This window comes from Lethenteron reissneri, chromosome 41 (assembly GCF_015708825.2).
Source record: "Lethenteron reissneri isolate LAM-NWPU_2019-01 chromosome 41, ASM1570882v1, whole genome shotgun sequence".
Taxonomy (NCBI): domain Eukaryota; kingdom Metazoa; phylum Chordata; class Hyperoartia; order Petromyzontiformes; family Petromyzontidae; genus Lethenteron; species Lethenteron reissneri.
Window position 1 is genome coordinate 4347165 of NC_083819.1, and position 19566 is coordinate 4366730.

General features: G+C 48.6%; 1 protein-coding gene across 3 annotated transcripts; it reads left to right on the plus strand.

Annotated features, from left to right (window-relative positions):
- Positions 1–1366: 1366 nt before the first annotated feature.
- Positions 1367–19504, plus strand: LOC133352630 (calpain-8-like). Of its 3 annotated transcripts, none has more exons than XM_061568389.1 (13): positions 1367–1467; positions 1611–1667; positions 5391–5548; positions 6079–6148; positions 9648–9781; positions 10379–10550; positions 11124–11207; positions 12665–12750; positions 14744–14821; positions 16267–16418; positions 17338–17537; positions 18049–18080; positions 19234–19504. In XM_061568389.1, exons 3-13 carry the CDS (start codon positions 5511–5513, stop codon positions 19325–19327), a joined length of 1140 nt encoding a protein of 379 aa, XP_061424373.1. In that variant the 5' UTR covers positions 1367–1467; positions 1611–1667; positions 5391–5510; the 3' UTR covers positions 19328–19504. The 3 variants fall into 3 exon arrangements, with proteins under 3 accessions (XP_061424373.1, XP_061424371.1, XP_061424372.1); XM_061568387.1 differs by lacking the exons at positions 1367–1467; positions 1611–1667 and adding exons at positions 3321–3648; positions 7506–7624 and having other exon boundaries at positions 5363–5548; XM_061568388.1 differs by lacking the exons at positions 1367–1467; positions 1611–1667 and having other exon boundaries at positions 5374–5548.
- Positions 19505–19566: the final 62 nt, after the last annotated feature.

A 19566-nucleotide genomic window follows, 5' to 3' on the forward strand; every position in this document is an offset into this window, starting at 1 on the left:
TGGCAGGGCGACGTCTTGAAGGTCACGGAGGTGTCGACGGCGCAGCTTGCTGCGGGATATGGCAGACGGAAGGAAGCGATGGCGAGGTGTGGCTGCGGCGGTGGCAAGAGGTGACATGGTCGATGGCGGCCTTTTTAAAGCGACGGACTTCAATGCCACGGGCGTCAGTGCCCCTTCAGCCACCCTGGGGAGCTGTCTCTAGAATGGAGCGGTTGGGGGGGTCAAACAATGGGACACTTGCTGTTAATATAAGCAAACTAAAAACGAAACTATTTTTATTTTACCTGGTAAGGCCCACTGAGCTATATATATATATATATCTTTTTTAAATCCTTTATATTAAGTTCACTTGCTTGCTTGCTTGCGCGCTTACGACTGTGCAAATCTTTCGGTCGTTTTTTAACCCACTTCCCGTGATCCAATCGAGCTGACATTTTGCACACAGACTCGTTGTGCGTGACAATTTATTTTCGTGAAAAAAATTCCAAAATTTTACACTTTTTAGGAAAAAATTAATTGTATTTAACTACCAATTGCTTAATGGTGGCAGGCAATCATCTGACCCATAGGTGGCAGCCATCTCAAGCCAGAGGACGAGAGGACTCTAGCCGCCACGCATATAAATGATTTATAGTGAAAAACTTTGTTTTTACGGGTTAATTTTTTTTTCAGAAGCGACCTGGCCACAAATGATTGCTTAACGAAGTGGCTTATCGCGTGGAAATGTATGTTGATTCTAAATTGTGGAGGGGAAAACGGAGGAGAAAATGCCACGCGACCACGGGGCAAGAGACACGCAACCTCCAAATATACAGCAGCAGGCGTCAGGGTCGGGATCGAATCCACGACCTCCTGTGTACCAGGCGAGGTAGTTAACATCTCATAGCCACCGTGGTGGCTGTTCATTCGAAGGTGGGGAGAGGGGAGGGGGGTGCAGATGACCTACGAAGTAGGTGGGGCCATAACGGTCAGAGTACGTGCCGTCGAGTGAGTGGTGGTGGTGGTTGTGGTGGTGGTGGTGGTTGTGGTGGTGGTGGTGGTTGTGGTGGTGGTGGTTGTGGTGGTGGTGGTGGTTGTGGTGGTGGTTGTGGTGGTGTTGGTTGTGGTGGTGGTTGTGGTGGTGGTTGTGGTGGTGTTGGTTGTGGTGGTGGTTGTGGTGGTGGTTGTGGTGTTTGGCCCGTGGCTCGTCGCTGTCCCACTGCGAGGCGGCTGTTGCGTGGCGTGTGACGCGAACCGTCTCTGCCAGCGACACGTCAAATAAAAGTTTAATTTTAAGCTAATTCGCAAACAAACAGACACACAAAAAACGTCATTTGTATCGTTAATATTAACACGCCGCGTTATTCGTGTGGCTTAAAGTGTCGCCTGGCATTAGCGATGGTGAATTTCTACCGCTTGCTCGAGTTGGTGGCAACGGTTTTTTGCGACACGGGGCATTGAATCGTTGGTGTCAACAACCAACGGCAGGTACGAGGGTAACTTGTGATACGAAGTTAGATGATGTGTTAACGTACTTTGCATTATAGCTGGCGGAATGTACGCACATGTAGGATGGACAACAGCAGGGACATCAAAAGTGTTGTTGTTGTTGTTGTTCGGAAATATGTAAGGAACCGGAGAGAGAGGAAGAGCTCGCAGAGAATGACTTGACGAAGACATCGTAAGAGGTCAGTGCCAGAAGAACGTGGTCACTACTTGAGCCACATTGGCACAAGACGAAGGAAAGTGGAAACAAATGAAATGTGCAGTGGTCACCTACGGGGCTACCTGCCCATGGATCGTGATGTTCATGGATGATGATTAATGGTCATGCCGGGTTTCAACTCTGCACGGTTAACCCAGGGGTCTCAAGTGTAGAGAGTGGATGGTTGTCTCAGCCTTGGCCACCAGTAACTGCACAAAACTACCCTATAACGATTAAATGTAGTGTGTGACTTAATTTGGCTAAACTCTACCTGTAACCGAGAGAAACATTGTTTTAAAACGATGTGAAAATCCTGGCGATATTCACCGCTTGAAGCGTTCATTCACATCGGTAACATTTACTTTTGATGACCATTGTGCAGTTTTCACAAAGCACTGCACCCTGGCTCACGCTTACCTCTCTGTATGCCACAATTCCGCTACAGATTTGCCTTCGATGGTTTTCCTTAGGTGAGGGTCGGCCACATGCGGCTTCCGGAAGCCGCATGTGGCTCTTTAAGGACTGTGCTTCGTGACGTTGTTGATCAACATCGCATCGCGGCTCTTGATATGTTGCCAACACCTGCCCGAGGTATACATAACTCCGATGTTGGGTTTCTCCCCCCCCCCTACAGTTTACTCTATTACGTGGATTATTCACACATAATAGCGGCCTCGCAGTTCGCACGCCCGTGACGTGTGTGGGCAGAGCGGTACGTGATCGCAAGGCACCAATTACATCGGCAAATGGCCCGCTGTCATGGGATTCATGAGCCAGAAATTGCATGCAAAACGGATCCCTCAATTATGAGTCAAGAGGTGACTAGGCACGGTCACCATCCGGCAGCCGTGATCGATCCACTGCTGGATGAAGGCCGTCGACATCTCTCAGGGTCTTTGTGATGCAACATTCCATCCAGCGCACGAGTAGGTCTCATTGCTCCACCTCCGTTTCTGTTCCCTGTATAGTAGTCCATGGGCCACAGGAGAAATCGGTTCCACTTCAGGTAGCCAAACTTCAGTCGCACCCACGTATTGATAAGGTGAAATGCAATTGAGTTACTGGATAACGCCCACTCACTTCAGGTGGTTCTCACACAATTCGCCGTTATTCGCCACGTAAGGCGATTCGAACAATTGTTCTTCTGCCTCGTCTGGTGGTACCGACGAGCGAAACACCTGGTCCTGAACCTCTTATTGCCTAGCGCCATCTAACACCGACGCAGTACCGCAAAATAATGCTTTAGATTTTGTTTGTTTAAAAAAAGAAACCCCAATGCGACTCATCTCTGATACTGGGCCTGCATGAGTGCTGTTCGTCGCTGGACCCTGGGCGTTTTTGAGCCTGTGCTCAGCAACGGTGGCTATAAATAACGACGTCAATGTTTATCAAGGGTGCTGTCGTGTAAGGCCATAAGCTTTCAATTACAAGCAATTTTTTTTACGCATGCTGTTAATCACGATGCGAATTGCGCAAACTTACGCGTGTCCTGCGGCGTGATGACTCATCTAATTGCCTCGCTAGCGATTACAAGGGGGCCAGTCACGTGTGCTGACGCTGACGGACCAATTAACCTAATTGCGCAGATCAATTAAAGCCAGAAGATGGGTGGGGAGAGGGGGGGGGTCATCTCTGATCCTATTTTGCACGATCATTCGACCGACACAGCCAACCATCGCAAGCGACATGGCTGCACAGTGACCCACACCGATAGCCAAACTGCAGCGAGTCTGCATATTGTGAGTATTTACATAAATACACCCATACGTAGGTGAGGTTCGCTGAGCCAGGTGAGAACTCTAGACGCCAGGGCCGTCTCGTTTACATAGCCGCCCTCGAGAGGGGCTCGCGAACAGCACTTGCCCCAACAGTCTGTGAAGAGACGACACGGCGAGCTTTGGTTTGTTGTGTCGCTGTGTCGTCGTGAGGAGGCCTTCGTCCAGCAGTGGAGCTACAAAGGGGCTGTAAGTATTCATTTGACTCGTCACGCACGCCGCACGCCACAGGAACCACGCCGCTTCTGCACCACCGGTGTCAAACACGCGCAGACTTGCGGTGTAACCCAATGTGGGGTTTTAATGTCTCGCCGAAGAGGATGTTTTTTTAAATCCTTTATATTAAGTTCGCATGCTTGCTTGCTTGCTTGCGTGCTTGCGTGCTTGCTTGCTTACGACCGTGCAAATCTTTCGGTCGTTTTTTAACCCATTTGCCGTGATCCAATCGAGCTGACATTTTGCACACAGACTCGTTGTGCCAGACAATTAATGTTCGTGAAAAAAAAATTCCCAAAATTTTACACTTTTTAGGCAAAATTTTTTATTTTACATATATTCAAATAGAACTCATTCATGGCTTTGGCTGAACGTCACAGTATAAGAGCCCAGAGCGTAACCCCTCCACAGGCCGTGGCGGAGTAGCGCAGTTGGTAGCGCCCTCGCTTCCCATGCCAAAGGTCGCGGGATCGATCCTCGCGTCCTCCACAGGCGAATATATTTTTAGATCCTTTATATTAAGTTCGCTGCCACGCATATAAAGGATTTATAGTGAAAAACTTTGTTTTTACGGGTTATACTTATTGGTATTTTTGCCGCTTCGCTGCTCGACTGAAGTGCGCGTCCCACCTGACTCTTGATTAGCGAGAGGGACATTGCACGTTGGTTACCAGAGCTCGCAGATTCCGATGAATGTCAGCCCTTGCTGAATAATTCGTGGCTATGGACAGAGAGGGGGGGGGGCAGTGTCCATTTTTTTGCGTCAACGAAAGTTCTCGCAGTGACGAAGATATTCGTCAGAATGGGAATGTTTGTTGATACTGGAGGAATCCGATGAGCTATGAAGCTCTTTTCTCTCACACACATGTCCAGTAGACGTGTGTCTATATATGTTTTAATCACCGAGCGTGACGACAGCCAAATACTCTAAACGCATGCTTCTAAATGCGGAGGGAAAATCGGAGGACCTGGAGAAAAATCCACACGATCTGCTGTATACAAGGCGAGGTAGTTAACATCTCGCCACTGTGGCGCCCCAACACTTACCACCACTTTTCCGAACTCAAAAATTAGACGCAGCACACGAAATGTTTGACTGCTTTAGTTCATTAGATCAAACGAACGGGTAACAAATATAACACTGGTCAACAAAAAAAAACATTCTGGCCTGGACTTTTGCAGCTGTTTTAGACTAATTTCAGGGTGCTGATTCCAAATCTGATCTCAGATTTGCTCTATCACATCTCATTTTATGCTATCGGCATACCCCATTTTCATTGATTTTACCCGAAATTAACTCTGTCACTTATGATTGCAAGTTGTTGCGAGTCAGTGACTGCTTTAGTGTTAAAATATGGTGCTGTATTTTTAGGATAGTGTGTTTATAATATCATTTTATGTAGATATCCACATTTATTTAATATTTTTCTTCTGCAGTTTTTATTGAAAATGCAATATTTGATATCTCAAAAACCTGATGTGATAGACAAAAACTGATGCCAGATTTGGAATCAGCACCCCCCAAAATTACATTAAAACCGTTGGAATACCTTATGCCAGAAAAAGTGTGTTGACCAGTGTAATCCGTAGAACGAAGACTTGACGAAAACTCTGCAGGCTATTGTTGCGCGAGACTACGACTGACTCAAATCAAAGTAACCCTGGCTTGACGCTCGCCGAGGGCCAGTGTGTGACCATGGAAGAGGGATCTGCAGAACGACCCGCGAGTCACCTGGAGCAGGACTTTGAGATCCTGAGACGCGCGTGCCTCGACCGGGGAGAACTCTTCGAAGACGCCGCCTTCCCACCCGGACCAGAAGCACTGGGCTCCTTGGATGCCGACGCGGAGAATATCCACTGGCTCAGACCGCAGGTAATAATCACCGTAGCATAGATGCGTATACTATAAGAGGGAAAAAACGTGTTCCTGCCTGGATTCAATGTCTGCCTGGCTGGCACGCGGTGGTGACGTCAACCGCACTCCACGGCGTTGAGCTCCGGCCGTGGATTCCGCGCAAATGCGATGGAGGAGAGGGGTAGAGGGGTGACATGGGTAAAGGGGTAGAGGGGTGACAGGGGTGGAGGGGTAGAGGGGTGACAGGGGTGGAGGGGTAGAGGGGTAGAGGGGTGACAGGGGTAGAGGGGGTAGAGGAGTGACAGGGGTGAGAGGGGTAGAGGGGTGACAGGGGTAGAGGTGTAGAGGGGTAGAGGAGTGACAGGGGTGAGAGGGGTAGAGGAGTGACAGGGGTGAGAGGGGTAGAGGGGTAGAGGGGCGAGAAGAGTGACAGCGGTAGAGGGGGTAGAGGGGTGACAGGGGTAGACGGGCGAGAGAGGGGTCGAGGGGAGTGTTCCCCTTGACGCTGACACGTGCGTGTCCCTGTGTCTGTGTGCAACACTGGCCAGGAGATTTGCCCGACGCCGCGGTTCATTGCTGAAGGGGCAACTATCAGCGACATCTGCCAGGGCGAGCTCTGTAAGCACCACGGGGGCCACTGCAAGGCACCCACACTGATGTCGTCTTAGGGGCCGTCCATAAATGACGTCACGCACCTGGGGGGGGGGGGGGTCAGATATTTGTGACGATGTGTGACGAGGGGGGGGGGGGGTTTGAGAAATGTGACGTCACATCAAAATGCGCAACTTTAAATAAATATAGACAAGTCACCTACGTGACTTTACCGAAAAAAAACCTAAGAATATGAATCCTTGCAGTCACGAAAGCTTCAAATCTAGAATAGACAACACGTTCTACTTAATTAAATAGACTTTTTAATAAATGTTTTCTCCTACAACGTCAGAGTGCAGTGCCACATTAATTACGCACTACAATGACAATAGCTGAAAGAGATTTGTAACATGTTTTAATTTCTATATGGAAATGTTTTTTTTTGGGGGGGGGGGCAGAGTTTTGTGACGTCATATTTGAGGGGGGGGTCTGACTTTTTGTGACGCCGTGTGACGAGGGGTGGGGGGGGTCAAAAATCGTCCAAAATCGCGTGACGTCATTTATGGACGGTCCCTTATCGGGCGAAAGTGGCCGCCCCCTCTGGAAACGAGTGATGATCAACTGCTGTCGGACGTTTCCGATGGGCAGTGGTTTGGAAGATGTAACGATGCTGGGCACGACACTACCGCTCGCCACACACACAGACAGAGGAAAATATCCGAATCGGAATCTTTGTTTAGACTGCACGAGGAATCCGATGAGCTATGAAGCTCTTGTTTTTTTACAGGCTTCCAGTCGGGGTGGGTCAGAACGTCACAACAACAACAAACGATAAAAAAACGATTGGAGTGCAAAGTATGGGCACGGTACATAAGTCGCGAAAATAAATACAAATAAATAAAGTATATTAGTACAATTTGCGTAAGTGCATCAATTCCTGCCGATTTTTTTACACCAAATGTAAGCTTGGACAGGGCAGCAAAACAACACATCCCTCTGCATTAGCCATAGCAGACTTTTGGGACAAGTGCTGTTTGCGAGCGCCTACTTGCTGTACTGCCACCCCTGGTGTGTGTGGTGTAGCGGTGAGCGCACTGCGCTACAACCCCGGGGGAACCCGAGTTCGAATCCCGCTCACGGCCAACACCAGTGACCATTATCTGTACAGGTCCTGGGCCTCCACTAAGTCAACTCGGCCTCAAATTAGTACCCAATGCGGTGTGTAAACATCGCCACTGGGGAGACAAAGGCGGCCGGGCGTGGTGCTGGCAACCCACCCCCTCGCGTGCCACAGTGCCGGCCTTCATAGGTGCTCGCTAACAGCACTTGCCCTCGACGAGTCTGGTAAGGCTATTTACGGGCAATCTTTTTGTCTTTGTTGCAGGGGACTGCTGGCTCCTAGCTGCCCTCTCCTCTCTCACGATGTACCGCCGCCTCTTCGCCCACGTGGTGCCCGAGGGGCAGCACTTTGGAGCGTCCTACTGCGGCATCTTCCGTTTCCGAGTACGTGCAAATTGATTCCTCACTCGAACGCATCCCAGAGGTGGTTTCAGTCAGTGCCGGATTATCCCGAGTGGCAAAAATAGCTCCATTATGCTACGGGCCCCGCACTTACAAGGGGGCCCGCGCTAAATGCGTTCAAGCTATCAATTCCGGTTCAGTGATTCTGCACTTGCTCTATTATTATAGTACTATACCGCCTTAAACTTTTATGAACGACTGGGTGTTTCAGGTTAGCGATTTGTCGTATTATCTGGCTGTATAGCAAATGAATAAATACAATTACTGTACTTTACTATGCAAGTTCTAAATTTGTGTGTTTAATATTTACGTGTTTTATTTTAATTAGGACCCCTTTGTAACATATGCTACAGGCCCCGCACTAGCTTAGTCCGGCACTGGTTGCAGTCGCAGTGGATGCGTTCGCCAAAAAAGAGTGCCGCGTTCAGCGACAAAAAAAAAAACCGATTTCCCCCATCAAAGATGTGACGATGAAGTTTGGCGAGATAACGATGTGTCACGAGGCACACGCAGTGGGACGGCGGGACAACAAACCGAGGGCACGCCACCGCGTTACTGTATCAGTCTACGTTACTGCGTCATTCCATGTACTCTATCGCCGTACCGCTCACCTGCGCAGCTCAAGAAAAGTGTTTGTCTTTTTCGATTTAAAGCTTTCGTGACTGCAGGGATTCATCTTCTTGGTTCTTTCGGTAAAGTCACGTAGAAGGGAAATAATAAAATAATAAAAATAAAACATAATAAAATACTTCTCACGACGTTTCGGCCACAACGCAAGCAGCCGTCCTCAGGTGAAGAACAGGTCTGTCGGAAAGACAGACGAAACGTCGTGAGAATTATTTTATTATGTTTTATTTTTATTATTTTATTATTTCCATTCTACGTGACTTTACCGAAAGAACCAAGAAGAAAAAAGTGTTTGTCGTTGACCGCTTAGAAACCGCGTTATAACGGGCACGTTCTGCGCTATAACGGCGCGTTGCGCGTTATAACAGTACACATTCCGCGTTATAACGGCGCTCGTTCCGCAAATATAACGATACGCGTTCCGAGTCCTAACGGACAAGCGGATTTCTTGTCGTTGTTGCAAATGTTGTATTAGTTATCCTTTTACAACATTCGGTCATTGCGTTACAATCAGAATTACGGGGGTGGGGTTTGGAAGGGCCGTGTGTGTATCGGTGTGCAGTCGCCTCAATGAATGGGTGTTCCCGTCCCGTGACAATTAGGCGGCTTTATGAGCACATTTCATCGCATCATCTGCAATCATGTATGTGTGTAGGACGTCTTTCTCACCGTACGTAGCTGAGCGTGCTAATCTCTGCACTCGGTGTGTCTTTGTTTGTTGTACGCCGTGTTTGTTGTGTGTTGGGGGTGCTCCTGTGAACATCGGGAGCAGTGCGTGGGGGGGGGGGGACACAGAGCTTTGTGACGTCATATTTGAGCGGGGATCTGACTTTTTGTGACTCCGTGTGACGAGGGAGGGGGGGGGGGTCAAAAATCGTCCAAAATCGCGTGACGTCATTTATGGACGGCCCCTCATGTGTGTGTGTGTTTTTATATTCGTGTCTGTGTATCTTTGTGTCCGTGTGCGACTCGGCACTCTGCTGCCTGCCACACGCGCCACCGCTCGCCCAGTGTGGGGATCGGTGGCGCAGCAGTTAGCGCGCTGCTTCTACGAACCGATTCTTGCTCACGGCCAACACCAGCGACAATTCTCTGAACCGGTCCTGGGCACCCCCGCCCCCCCCCCCTAGGTCAACCTGTGTGTAAACATCAACACACCGCGGGGAGACAAAGGGGGCTGGGACGTTGCTTTGGCCACACACTCGCCTCGTGTTCGCCGGGCAGGCGCGACTCGCTTAACAACAACGCCCCCGCACCTCCGATTAGCGCGGCTGGATACGTACGGTGCGAAAGACGTTCACACAACACAGCATTTTGAAGGCTACGCGGGGTTGGAGGACGGGGGCGGCGTGGGATCGTTGTCTTTTGTTTGTCGCAGTTCTGGCAGTACGGCCGCTGGGTGGAGGTGGTGGTGGACGACCGGCTACCCACGCAGCACGGCAAACTCGTGTACGCCTCCTCCAGCGCCAGGCACGAGTTCTGGAGCGCTCTGCTCGAGAAGGCTTACGCCAAGTGAGACGCACACGAAGGCGAAGATTGCCTCCCACCGCAAAACCACCCACCCACCCAACGCTCCTTCCACGTGTCGCTTGGAACAATCGCCCGATGAAGCTCTGCTTGTGATCACCGGCGGCTACGTCGTACTCGACTCGTGCATGAATGTGGTGTGTTTTTACTCTTCGGCACACACCGGGGTGCACGAGGCGAGGTAGTTACGTGGTTTTTCGAACGCTGAGTTTAATGTTTCATTGCAATTAGTAAGCTCAGTTTGATTGATTTGAACAATCTGTTTTGCGTTTACGTTGTTCTTTCTTGGGGGGGGGGGGTGATTTTTATATAAGCCCTCTTGGGTTTCCAACCTCACCTGCACACTTTGTTGTTACTTATTTAGTAGTTGTTGTTGTTGTTGCACTGTTTGTCGTTCGCTTGTCTCTCTCTCTCTCTGTTGTTTTGTGCGAACAAACATCTGTTTTGTTGGCGAGCGCGAAGAGGGAGGGAGTTGATTTGGCGAGGGTGCCACTCAAGACGCTCGCGGTCGTCACCTCGACCTCGGTCCGCAATGTCCCCCCACTAACCCCCACACCCCCTCACCCCCCACCCGGGTCGCAGGGTGAACGGCTCCTACGCCGGCCTGCGGACGGGCAAGATCGTCGAGGCCATGGAGGACTTGACGGGCGGACTCGGAGAGTCGCACCCCGTGAGCCCCGGCGACTCGAACCGCCTCTGGAGCGCCGTGCGCTCCGCCCTGGCCGCCAAAGCGCTCGTCGCCTGCTTCCTCAAGGTGCGGCGGTGGCGGTCTCGGTGATTCTCACCTCGTTTAGCCCGGCAGGAGGCAGGCAGGAGGCAGGCAGGAGGCGGTGCTTTGGTCTGTCGATTCGTTGATTCCTGGACGCGGCCCACGCAGTTTGCGCGAACGTCGAACTTCTTTTGCACCGTGCGGAGCCAGCCGCGCTGAGCGGAGGTGCCGAACTGATGATCGTGGTTCATAATGGAGGTTTTTTTTGGGGTTATATATTTCTATTTACGCGATTTAAACCCGAGAAAACCCCTCTATTATGGATGATATTGGTCGCGAAAGCCTACAATGTCAAAATGATGATCGTGGTGTCGTTGGTTGATGCATCTTGACAATTCACCGGCGTTCGACGATGCGATTGTGCGGATGATGCGGCCGTTTGATGATGATTCACATGTGATCTATTACGATGAAACTACCAATTATTAGTTACCCGCGCCAGATGATGACGACAATTATATCAATTGCCCGTTATATCAATATGGCAATGATAATACTCAGGTGATGATAATTGATGATGATGATAATTGATGATGATGATGATGACGATGTCGACAGTCCAAAGACCCGGCCCAGGTGGGTCGGGTGAACTCGGAGGGCCTGGTGATGGGTCACGCGTACGCGGTGCTGGGTGTCGACTCGGTGAGCTCATGATCACGCACATAAACACTCACGCGCGCCTAAACACTCACCACCTACACACTCACCACATAAACATTCACCACCTACACACTCACCACCCACACACTCACCACCTAAACACTCACCACCTACACACTCACCACCTACACACTCACCACCTAAACACGCACGCGCCTAAACACTCACCGCCTACACACTCACCACCTAAACACTCACCACCTAAACACTCACACGCGCCTAAACACTCACGCACATAAACACTCACCACCCACACACTCACCACCTACACACTCACCACCTACACACTCACCACCTAAACACTCACGCGCCTAAACACTCACCGCCTACACACTCACCACCTAAACACTCACCACCTAAACTCACACGCGCCTAAACACTCACGTACATAAACACTCACCACCCACACACTCACCACCTACACACTCACCACCTACACACTCACGCGCCTAAACACTCACCACCTACACACTCACCACCTACACACTCACCACCCACACACTCACCACCCACACGCTCACCACATAAACACTCACCACCTAAACACTCACCACCTAAACACTCACGCGCCTAAACACTCACCGCCTAAACACTCACCACCTAAACACTCACCATCCAAACACTCACCACCTACACACTCGCACGTGACCACGCTCGCAGTCATCGCCAATCAACTGCTGGACGAAGGCCTCGCTGCGCATGCATGGGGTGCATTGCAATCATTCCACCACAACTCGCCAAGGCTGGCCGGTGCGTGCTGGCGAAGCCTGTGAGCGTAGACGTGGAAGCATAGACGTACAGCACAACGATCCAAATTTCGATTTAGACTCTGTCTCCTCGACAAACCTGCTCTCCACCTGAGGACGGCTGCTTGCGTTGTGGCCGAAACGTCGTGAGAATTATTTTATTATGTTTTATTTTTATTCTTAATTTTGGAGCTTTCGTGCCTGCAGGAATTATTCTTTGGTTCTTTCGGTAAAGTCACGTATAAAATACAGAGACGACCTCTCTCTTTGTGCCGATACGTGTTCTCTCTCTGTGTATCTTTATGATGTCTGTCCGCTTATATGTCTGTCTATAGTTTTCTGGTTAGATTTTTGTTGCTATTTCTTTTATACCTGATGATGATTGCTTGTGTTGCAATCGAAACGTCGTAGTATGCTATTATTTAATTTATTATTTTATCTTTATTTTTATTATTTTATTACTTCCATTCTACGTGACTTTACCGAAAGAACCAAGAAAGACACAACGATCCACTTTGCTCTCCAGCCCCTCCGCTGACGACGTAAGCCCCTCGGCAGCCCACGGCGCCGCTAAGTCTGTGACGGAGGCAGCCCGTGCACCCGCTAGCAAGGCCCTCTCGGGCTGCGGCACGGAGCGGCGCAGTGCGGCGTGACTAATGAGCGGCGTCCCTGACCCCGCCGACTCGCGTCCAGGTGACGGTGAACGGCAGCAGAGTTCGCCTGCTGAGGCTGCGGAACCCCTGGGGCTATCAGGAGTACAGCGGCTCCTGGAACGACTGGTGGGATGCTATCACGTGTCGCCCCCTACACACCCGTCTCACTGTCTCCATCCCTGTCTCACTCCCCCCTTCTCTCCTTATCTCCCTCCCTTATCTCCCTGTCTCCCTTTCTCACTCCCTCCGTCTCACTCCCCCCCCTGTCTCTGTCTCCCTCACAGACTCCGATTTTAATGTTATTGACTTTTTTTTTTATTCCGAATCGTGATTATTGATATCGGTGCGAAATAAGTTATACAGACAGACATACAGACAGACATACATACAGACATGCATACAGACATGCATACAGACAGACATACAGACAGACATACATACATACAGACATACATACAGACATACATACATACAGACAGACATATAGACAGACATACATACAGACATACATACAGACAGACACACAGACATACACACAAACAGACAGACAAACAGACAGACATACATACAGACATACAGACAGACATGCAGACATACAGACAGACATACAGACAGGCATTGCTGAGGGGTGGGGGCGGGGTGTGGTGGGGGTTGAATAATGTTGTACTTTTCTTCTTGGTTCTTTCGGTAAAGTCACGTAGAAGGGAAGTAATAAAATAATAAAAATAAAACATAATAAAACAATTCTCACGACGTTTCGGCCACAACGCAAGCAGCCGTCCTCAGGTGAAAACCAGGTCCGTCGAGGCGACAGAGTCTGAATGAAACAGCACACGAGCTTGGAGCATATATATAAGCTGGGCGCATTGACAAAGGAATTTGCATATAAAAAGGAATTTAGCATATTTATGGGAAATGCAGGAATGTTATAAGTACTGCACCAAGAAGATGAATCCCTGCAGTCACGAAAGCTTTAAATCGAAATGTTGTACTTTGTTGATTTGAAGCTTTCGTGACTGCAGGAATCCATACTCTTTGGTTCTTTCGGTAAAGTCACGTAGGTAGATATATTATTTTTTAATTTTATTTTTCTACCTACGTGACTTTACCGAAAGAACCAACGAGTATTTTGTCCTTGTTCATATAAAGAATATGATGCTGTTGTTTTTGTAGAATTTTCTAATGATGATGACGACGATTGTTCAAGTGGTTTTGTTTGAGCACATGGAGAGCAATGGCGCCGTGCGACCACGAGGTCGCCTCCTAATTACCCTTCGGGTCATTCCTCACTTTTGTAAAACACTCGCGCGTGAAGAATGCTAAGATATCGATTTGAATATATTACAGACGAAGAGCTTATCGCAGCCAATATCACCATTCAGAGTTGATCGTTTTTGGATTCGCGCGCGTAACGATCTGACTAAATCTGTGTCGTAAGACCCTCCACCACCCCACCCAACCAAACCCAATGCATTGAGCAGTCCCCCTCCGTGACCTCCTTTCGTTCCTTTCGTAAAGCCTCAACCAATCTCCATCGCCCATTCTCTTCCCACCCACCACCCCTCCACTCCTTCCCATCCCTTCTCTAAACCCGCCTCTATTGGGGGTCACCCAATCCTGCACGCCCCTGCCCTCTCGATCATTTCTTTGTTCGTAGCGTTGTGTTTTTTTTAAATGATGTTAAGCGCCTCGATCAAAGTCACCTTCTAAACACAACGTAAGGTACTAATAGGGTTTTTCCCCTTTTTTCTGGCAACAAAACTGACACCTTTCGCAAGGAATCGTGTTTACATTACCCACAATACTTGCAGTCAAAATGCAAACAAAAACAACACTCTGATCATGTATGCACTGTCCTTGAAACTCATTGGTCCACACCAGAGACAGCTTTCCTTAGAGCTTAGTCTCATACGGTGTTCGACCAGATGACGCCAAAAGGCGCACAGTTCAAAGACAACGCACTATCAGAGTAATGAGAGCTCGGCGTAAGCATCTACATTATGAGGCCTCCTTTGCCAGTACCAATATATACTAATAGGGTTTTTCCCCTTTTAATTCTGGCAACAAAACTGCTCTGCTAACCTGTCGTTGCCCTGCTCGCTGTGCTGTCTCGCCGCAGCTCCCCCGAGTGGAACGCGGTGTCCTGCGAAGAGAAGCAGAGGTTGAGGCTTCAACAAGAAGAGGACGGGGAGTTTTGGTGACTACCAGACACCACTTTCTTGCCCTGTCCCCCCGCACAATTATTCCCCCACTCCACCGCTCGCCCTCATTACAAACAAGGCACGCGTGATTATTATTCATGAATTGATCCGTTGTTCCCCCCGTGGGATTTTGTTTTACTTTATTTGGTGGGGCGAGGGAATCATTAGCCTGCAAAGCTTTTAATAGAGTTTATTTTAAATGTCTGTTTGTAGCGCTGTACAGCACGTTGTGACCTCCGGTGTGAAAAGTGCATTGCAAGTGTTCATTATTTTCTTCTTTTTCATCATTATTATTTGCGCACACTCCGTCAAAGAAAACTGCAAGGACATAACGCAATGTCGTCTAGAATACTTGAGGTTCAAATCGCCGTCGTTCAGTGGAGAGATGATGTAGCCCAGGGGATGGGTAAAAAGGAAAAGGCGCTTTGCCCAATGACCCAACCACCTACGTAGGGACACGTATTGTGTAACTAGACATTTGTTGGCGGTATCAAAGTATGATAAATAAGAATATGTTACTAGAAACAAAACAAATAAAATACAATTTATTTACAATTTTATTTGTAAAACAAATTTTATTTGTAAAACAAATATATATTTTTTTGATTAATTTGATTTTATTTCTAACTACACAACTTTACCGAAAGAACCAAAGAGTATGGATTCCTGCAGTCACGAAAGCTTAAAATCAAGATTTAAGAATATGTTATACCCATTCTGGCAGTAAAAAAAGATGCAAAAAGATGTTCAAACACCATCAACCTTTTTGCAAGGAATCAAATACTACATTAACCACAGACAGTACTTGTTGTGAACATGCAAACAAAGCATGCTCTTAAATCATAATATATGCATTGGCTTTGAAAAACTAAAGAGGGCTGTCTTTGGCGTAGGCCAATTAGTTTCAAAGGCAATGCATATATTATAAGAACATGGTTTGTTTGGATGTTCACTTCAAGTACCGTGTGGTTCATGCAGACTTAATTCCTTGCAAAAGGAGGCATCTATTTGGTGTTTGAACATTTGAACACCTCCTGTTTATCTTCTTGGTTCTTTCGGTAAAGTCACGCAGAATAGAAACAACAAAAATAATATATATAATATATAATAATATAATATAATAATATATAATATAATAATATAATATTATTATAATATATTATTTTATTATGTTTTATTTTATTATTTTTGTTGTTTCTATTCTGCGTGACTTTACCGAAAGAACCAAGAAGATGAATCCCTGCAGTCACGAAAGCTTTAAATCGAAACCTCCTGTTTAATTGCCAGAAAGGTTAAAACCTATTCTTACACGTGCTGTACTTTGAAAGTTAAATTGTACGACAATTGAAAAAAAAAAGTTTTACTGGCTGTCTGGCGGGCGGGCAAGTGCACTTGCACACATCTACGCGATGACGTGAGCCACGGGCCACTCCGTGTGCAGGATGTCCTGGTGCGACTTCGCGCAATGCTTCAGTAACGTGGAGATCTGCAGCCTGAGTCCGCACGGAGGAGGTGCCACTGGGTGGGCCCTCGCCACGCACGAGGGCCGATGGGTGCCAGGGTGCACCGCGGGGGGATGTCGCAAGTTTGAGGGCGAGTGCCATCGTCGTCGTCACCATCATTTTCATTGTCATCATCATTGCCTTTGCCACCACCACCATCATCATCATCGTCGTCGTCGTCACCATCATTTTCATTGTCATCATCATTGCCTTTGCCACCACCACCATCATCATCATCGTCGTCGTCATCAGCGCTGCCATTATTTTCGTCGTCACCGTCATTGTCATCGTTCATCATCACGATCGTTATTTTCAGCGGCATCATTGTCTTCGCCGTCAAGATCATCTTCATTGTCACTACTGTTCTCGTCATCAGAATCATCATAGTCTAAAGTACTAGCTGCAGCATGCAGTGCTAGAGCACGTGGTGATCATGACGATGATCGTAACAGAGGGGCAGCAGTTGAACATGGCAACTGGTAGTTGTACGCGCATGTGAGACGGTGACACCTTGGGCAGGCCGTGATCCGGCAGTGGATATATCATGGCCGATGATGATGCATGTAGGTATGCGTTAACAGCTTCAAATGAGTATCTGGTGCGGTGGGTAAAAACATCGCCACTCGTGTGCCGTGCCGGACTTCATAGGTGCTACTCGCTAACAGCACTTGCCCCAACAGTCTCTTACAGGCTATACGGGGGATCTTTGCCTTGTTAACATGTGGGGAGCGGTAGTGTAACGGTTGGCGTGCTGCGCGACGAACGATTATCTGAAGCGGTCCTGGGCCTGCCCTAGGTCGACTCGGCCTCAAATGAGTACCTGGAGCGGTGTGTAAACATCGCCACTGGGGAGACAAAGGTGGCCGAGCAGGTGCTGGCCACCCGCCCCCTCGTGTTAGCGAGCGTGATGCTCGCTAACAGCACTTGCCCCAAAAGTATGCGAAGGCTACACGGGGGGCCTTTGTCTTTATGCGTTAACGTGTAGATTCCACGTGGTGTTTGCCATCCAGGCACGTTCTGGACGAACCCACAGTTCCGTCTCACCCTGTGCGAGGAGGATGACGACGACTCCGATGATGACGAGGATGGGCTGGAGGGCCGTGGCGACGTCACGTGCACGGTGGTGGTCGCGCTGATGCAGAAGAACCGGCGCGTGCTCAAGCGCGGAGCACGCTCCACGTTCCTGCACATCGGCTTCAGCATCTACAGCGTGAGTGGGGCTCTGCGCGTTCGTAACGTGCACCCAGAGACGTGGGTGCACTATTGTTTTAATTTTGCACATTTAAAACGTGCACCCAGAAACACGGTTGCGCTAGTATTTCATACGGCAGATTCACAACGGGCACCCAAAAACATGGGTGGGCTAGTATTGTATAAAGCGCATTTCCAATATGCACCCAGACACATGGGTGCGCTGTCAATGTATATGGCACATTCATAATGTGTACACATAAACATGGGTGCACTATTGTATGAAGCAAATTCACAAAAACTACCGAAACACATTTATACATTTATGCACTTCCGTATATTATCACGCCCGCACGGTGCATACAGAAACATGGGTGCACTTCGAAAACTATACAAATAGCAATCATCGCCCTCTCTACTACAAAACACTCAGCAGGACCCTCCTGAAACAGAATTGAGACGGCGTTTTTCATGGGCAGCAAGCATAATAATCATACGGCATTAATGATTTGGTTTTGTTTCTTTTGCAGATTCCTCCGGAGGCAAGTCAAGTGCTCGCTTCGTATGTGGTTTAGTAATTATCGCGAGTGAGCGGATGAATACGGCCAGCTCGTGTATGACCGCTCGCGTTTGAGTCGTAGTGTGGGACACGACTTTGTATTGCACTGGATTGCAGAGGATTATGGAGTTGTATGTAGATAGTTGAGTAGTGGGTGAGTGGATTTGTGTTGACGAGAAAATTGTTTCTGGAAACAAATTTTGAGGTTTGATTTATGAGAAGTAACTAAATAGTGTACTTGTAATAAACGTATGGTTTCAAATTCTGAATAATTATCAATGCCTACCTTATTGCAGACCAATTCAGACGGTATTGATCACCCCGTGCCCTAATAAATCTCAACGTTCATCCCACAAAGTCCCATCTCAAGGGAGAAACAAACAAATATACGTACAAAAAACATTCACAATTTTTTACAATGTGGCTTTGCTCTGCAACACACCAGTGTGCTGTACTAGTAACGAATTGCCACGTTCTGTTTACGTAACAACCCTTCATAATTGTCTTTGTCGGGTGGTGGTGGGTCTAACGACACATTTATATATTTACGCGATCTAACCCAAAATAAGTAATATTTGAAATACTTTTTTTTAAACACGCTTTTATGAAATGTACCGTACGAATAATGGCAGAACTCCACGACTCCAGGAAGTGGCCCCGAAGCTTGCCATAACGTAAGGGGGCCGTGGTGATTTACAGCCAACGTCAGTTGAGCGTGGACAATTAGACCCAAGCCGAAACATAACATATAGAAAAGATTGTTTTCAAAATACATGTTTTTTATTTTTTCATGATAGAATATGGTATTGTCATCAGTATGACATAAGTATACCAAGTTTGCAGTCGATAGCACATTGGGAAGTGGGTACAAATTGAGTTACAAGATTTTTTGAGTCCACGACAACAGACAAAGTGAGTTAAATAAAAACGTGTAATAAAAAAACACCCTGCATTTTGGATGATATTATCTGCGAAGGCCTCCGACGCAGGTGCTAAACAGCTTCCAATTCGTCGCCATTCGACTGCTTCAGGAGTATCCACGTAGATGTCTTTCCGATCGCCGTTGAACGATCCGATTCACCGGTCGTTCACCACACGTTGCAACCTCCTGCCTTGTACGTCTGTAAAACTCGCCCTCCGCCACCCACGTGCGCAGCTGCAGTCCGTCCCGGGCCGCCTGCCCGCCACGTTCTTCGCGGCGGCACGACGCGTCCACGAGAGCCGCGCGTTTGCGAACGCGCGCGAGGTGACGGCGCGCCTCGTGCTGCCCCGGGGACCCTACGTGCTCGTGCCCTCCACCTACCGGCCCGGCGAGCCCGGCGACTTCTTCCTGCGAACCTTCGCCAAGCGCGACAACCGCTCCTGGCGAGTGCCGGGGTTCCCATGGGGGGGGGGGGTGGTGGGTAGGTGGAAGGGGGGGAGGATCCCATCGCGAGCGACGAGGTCGCACGACGCTTCGGGCCACGACTCAAACGCAGGCGCTGCGCGA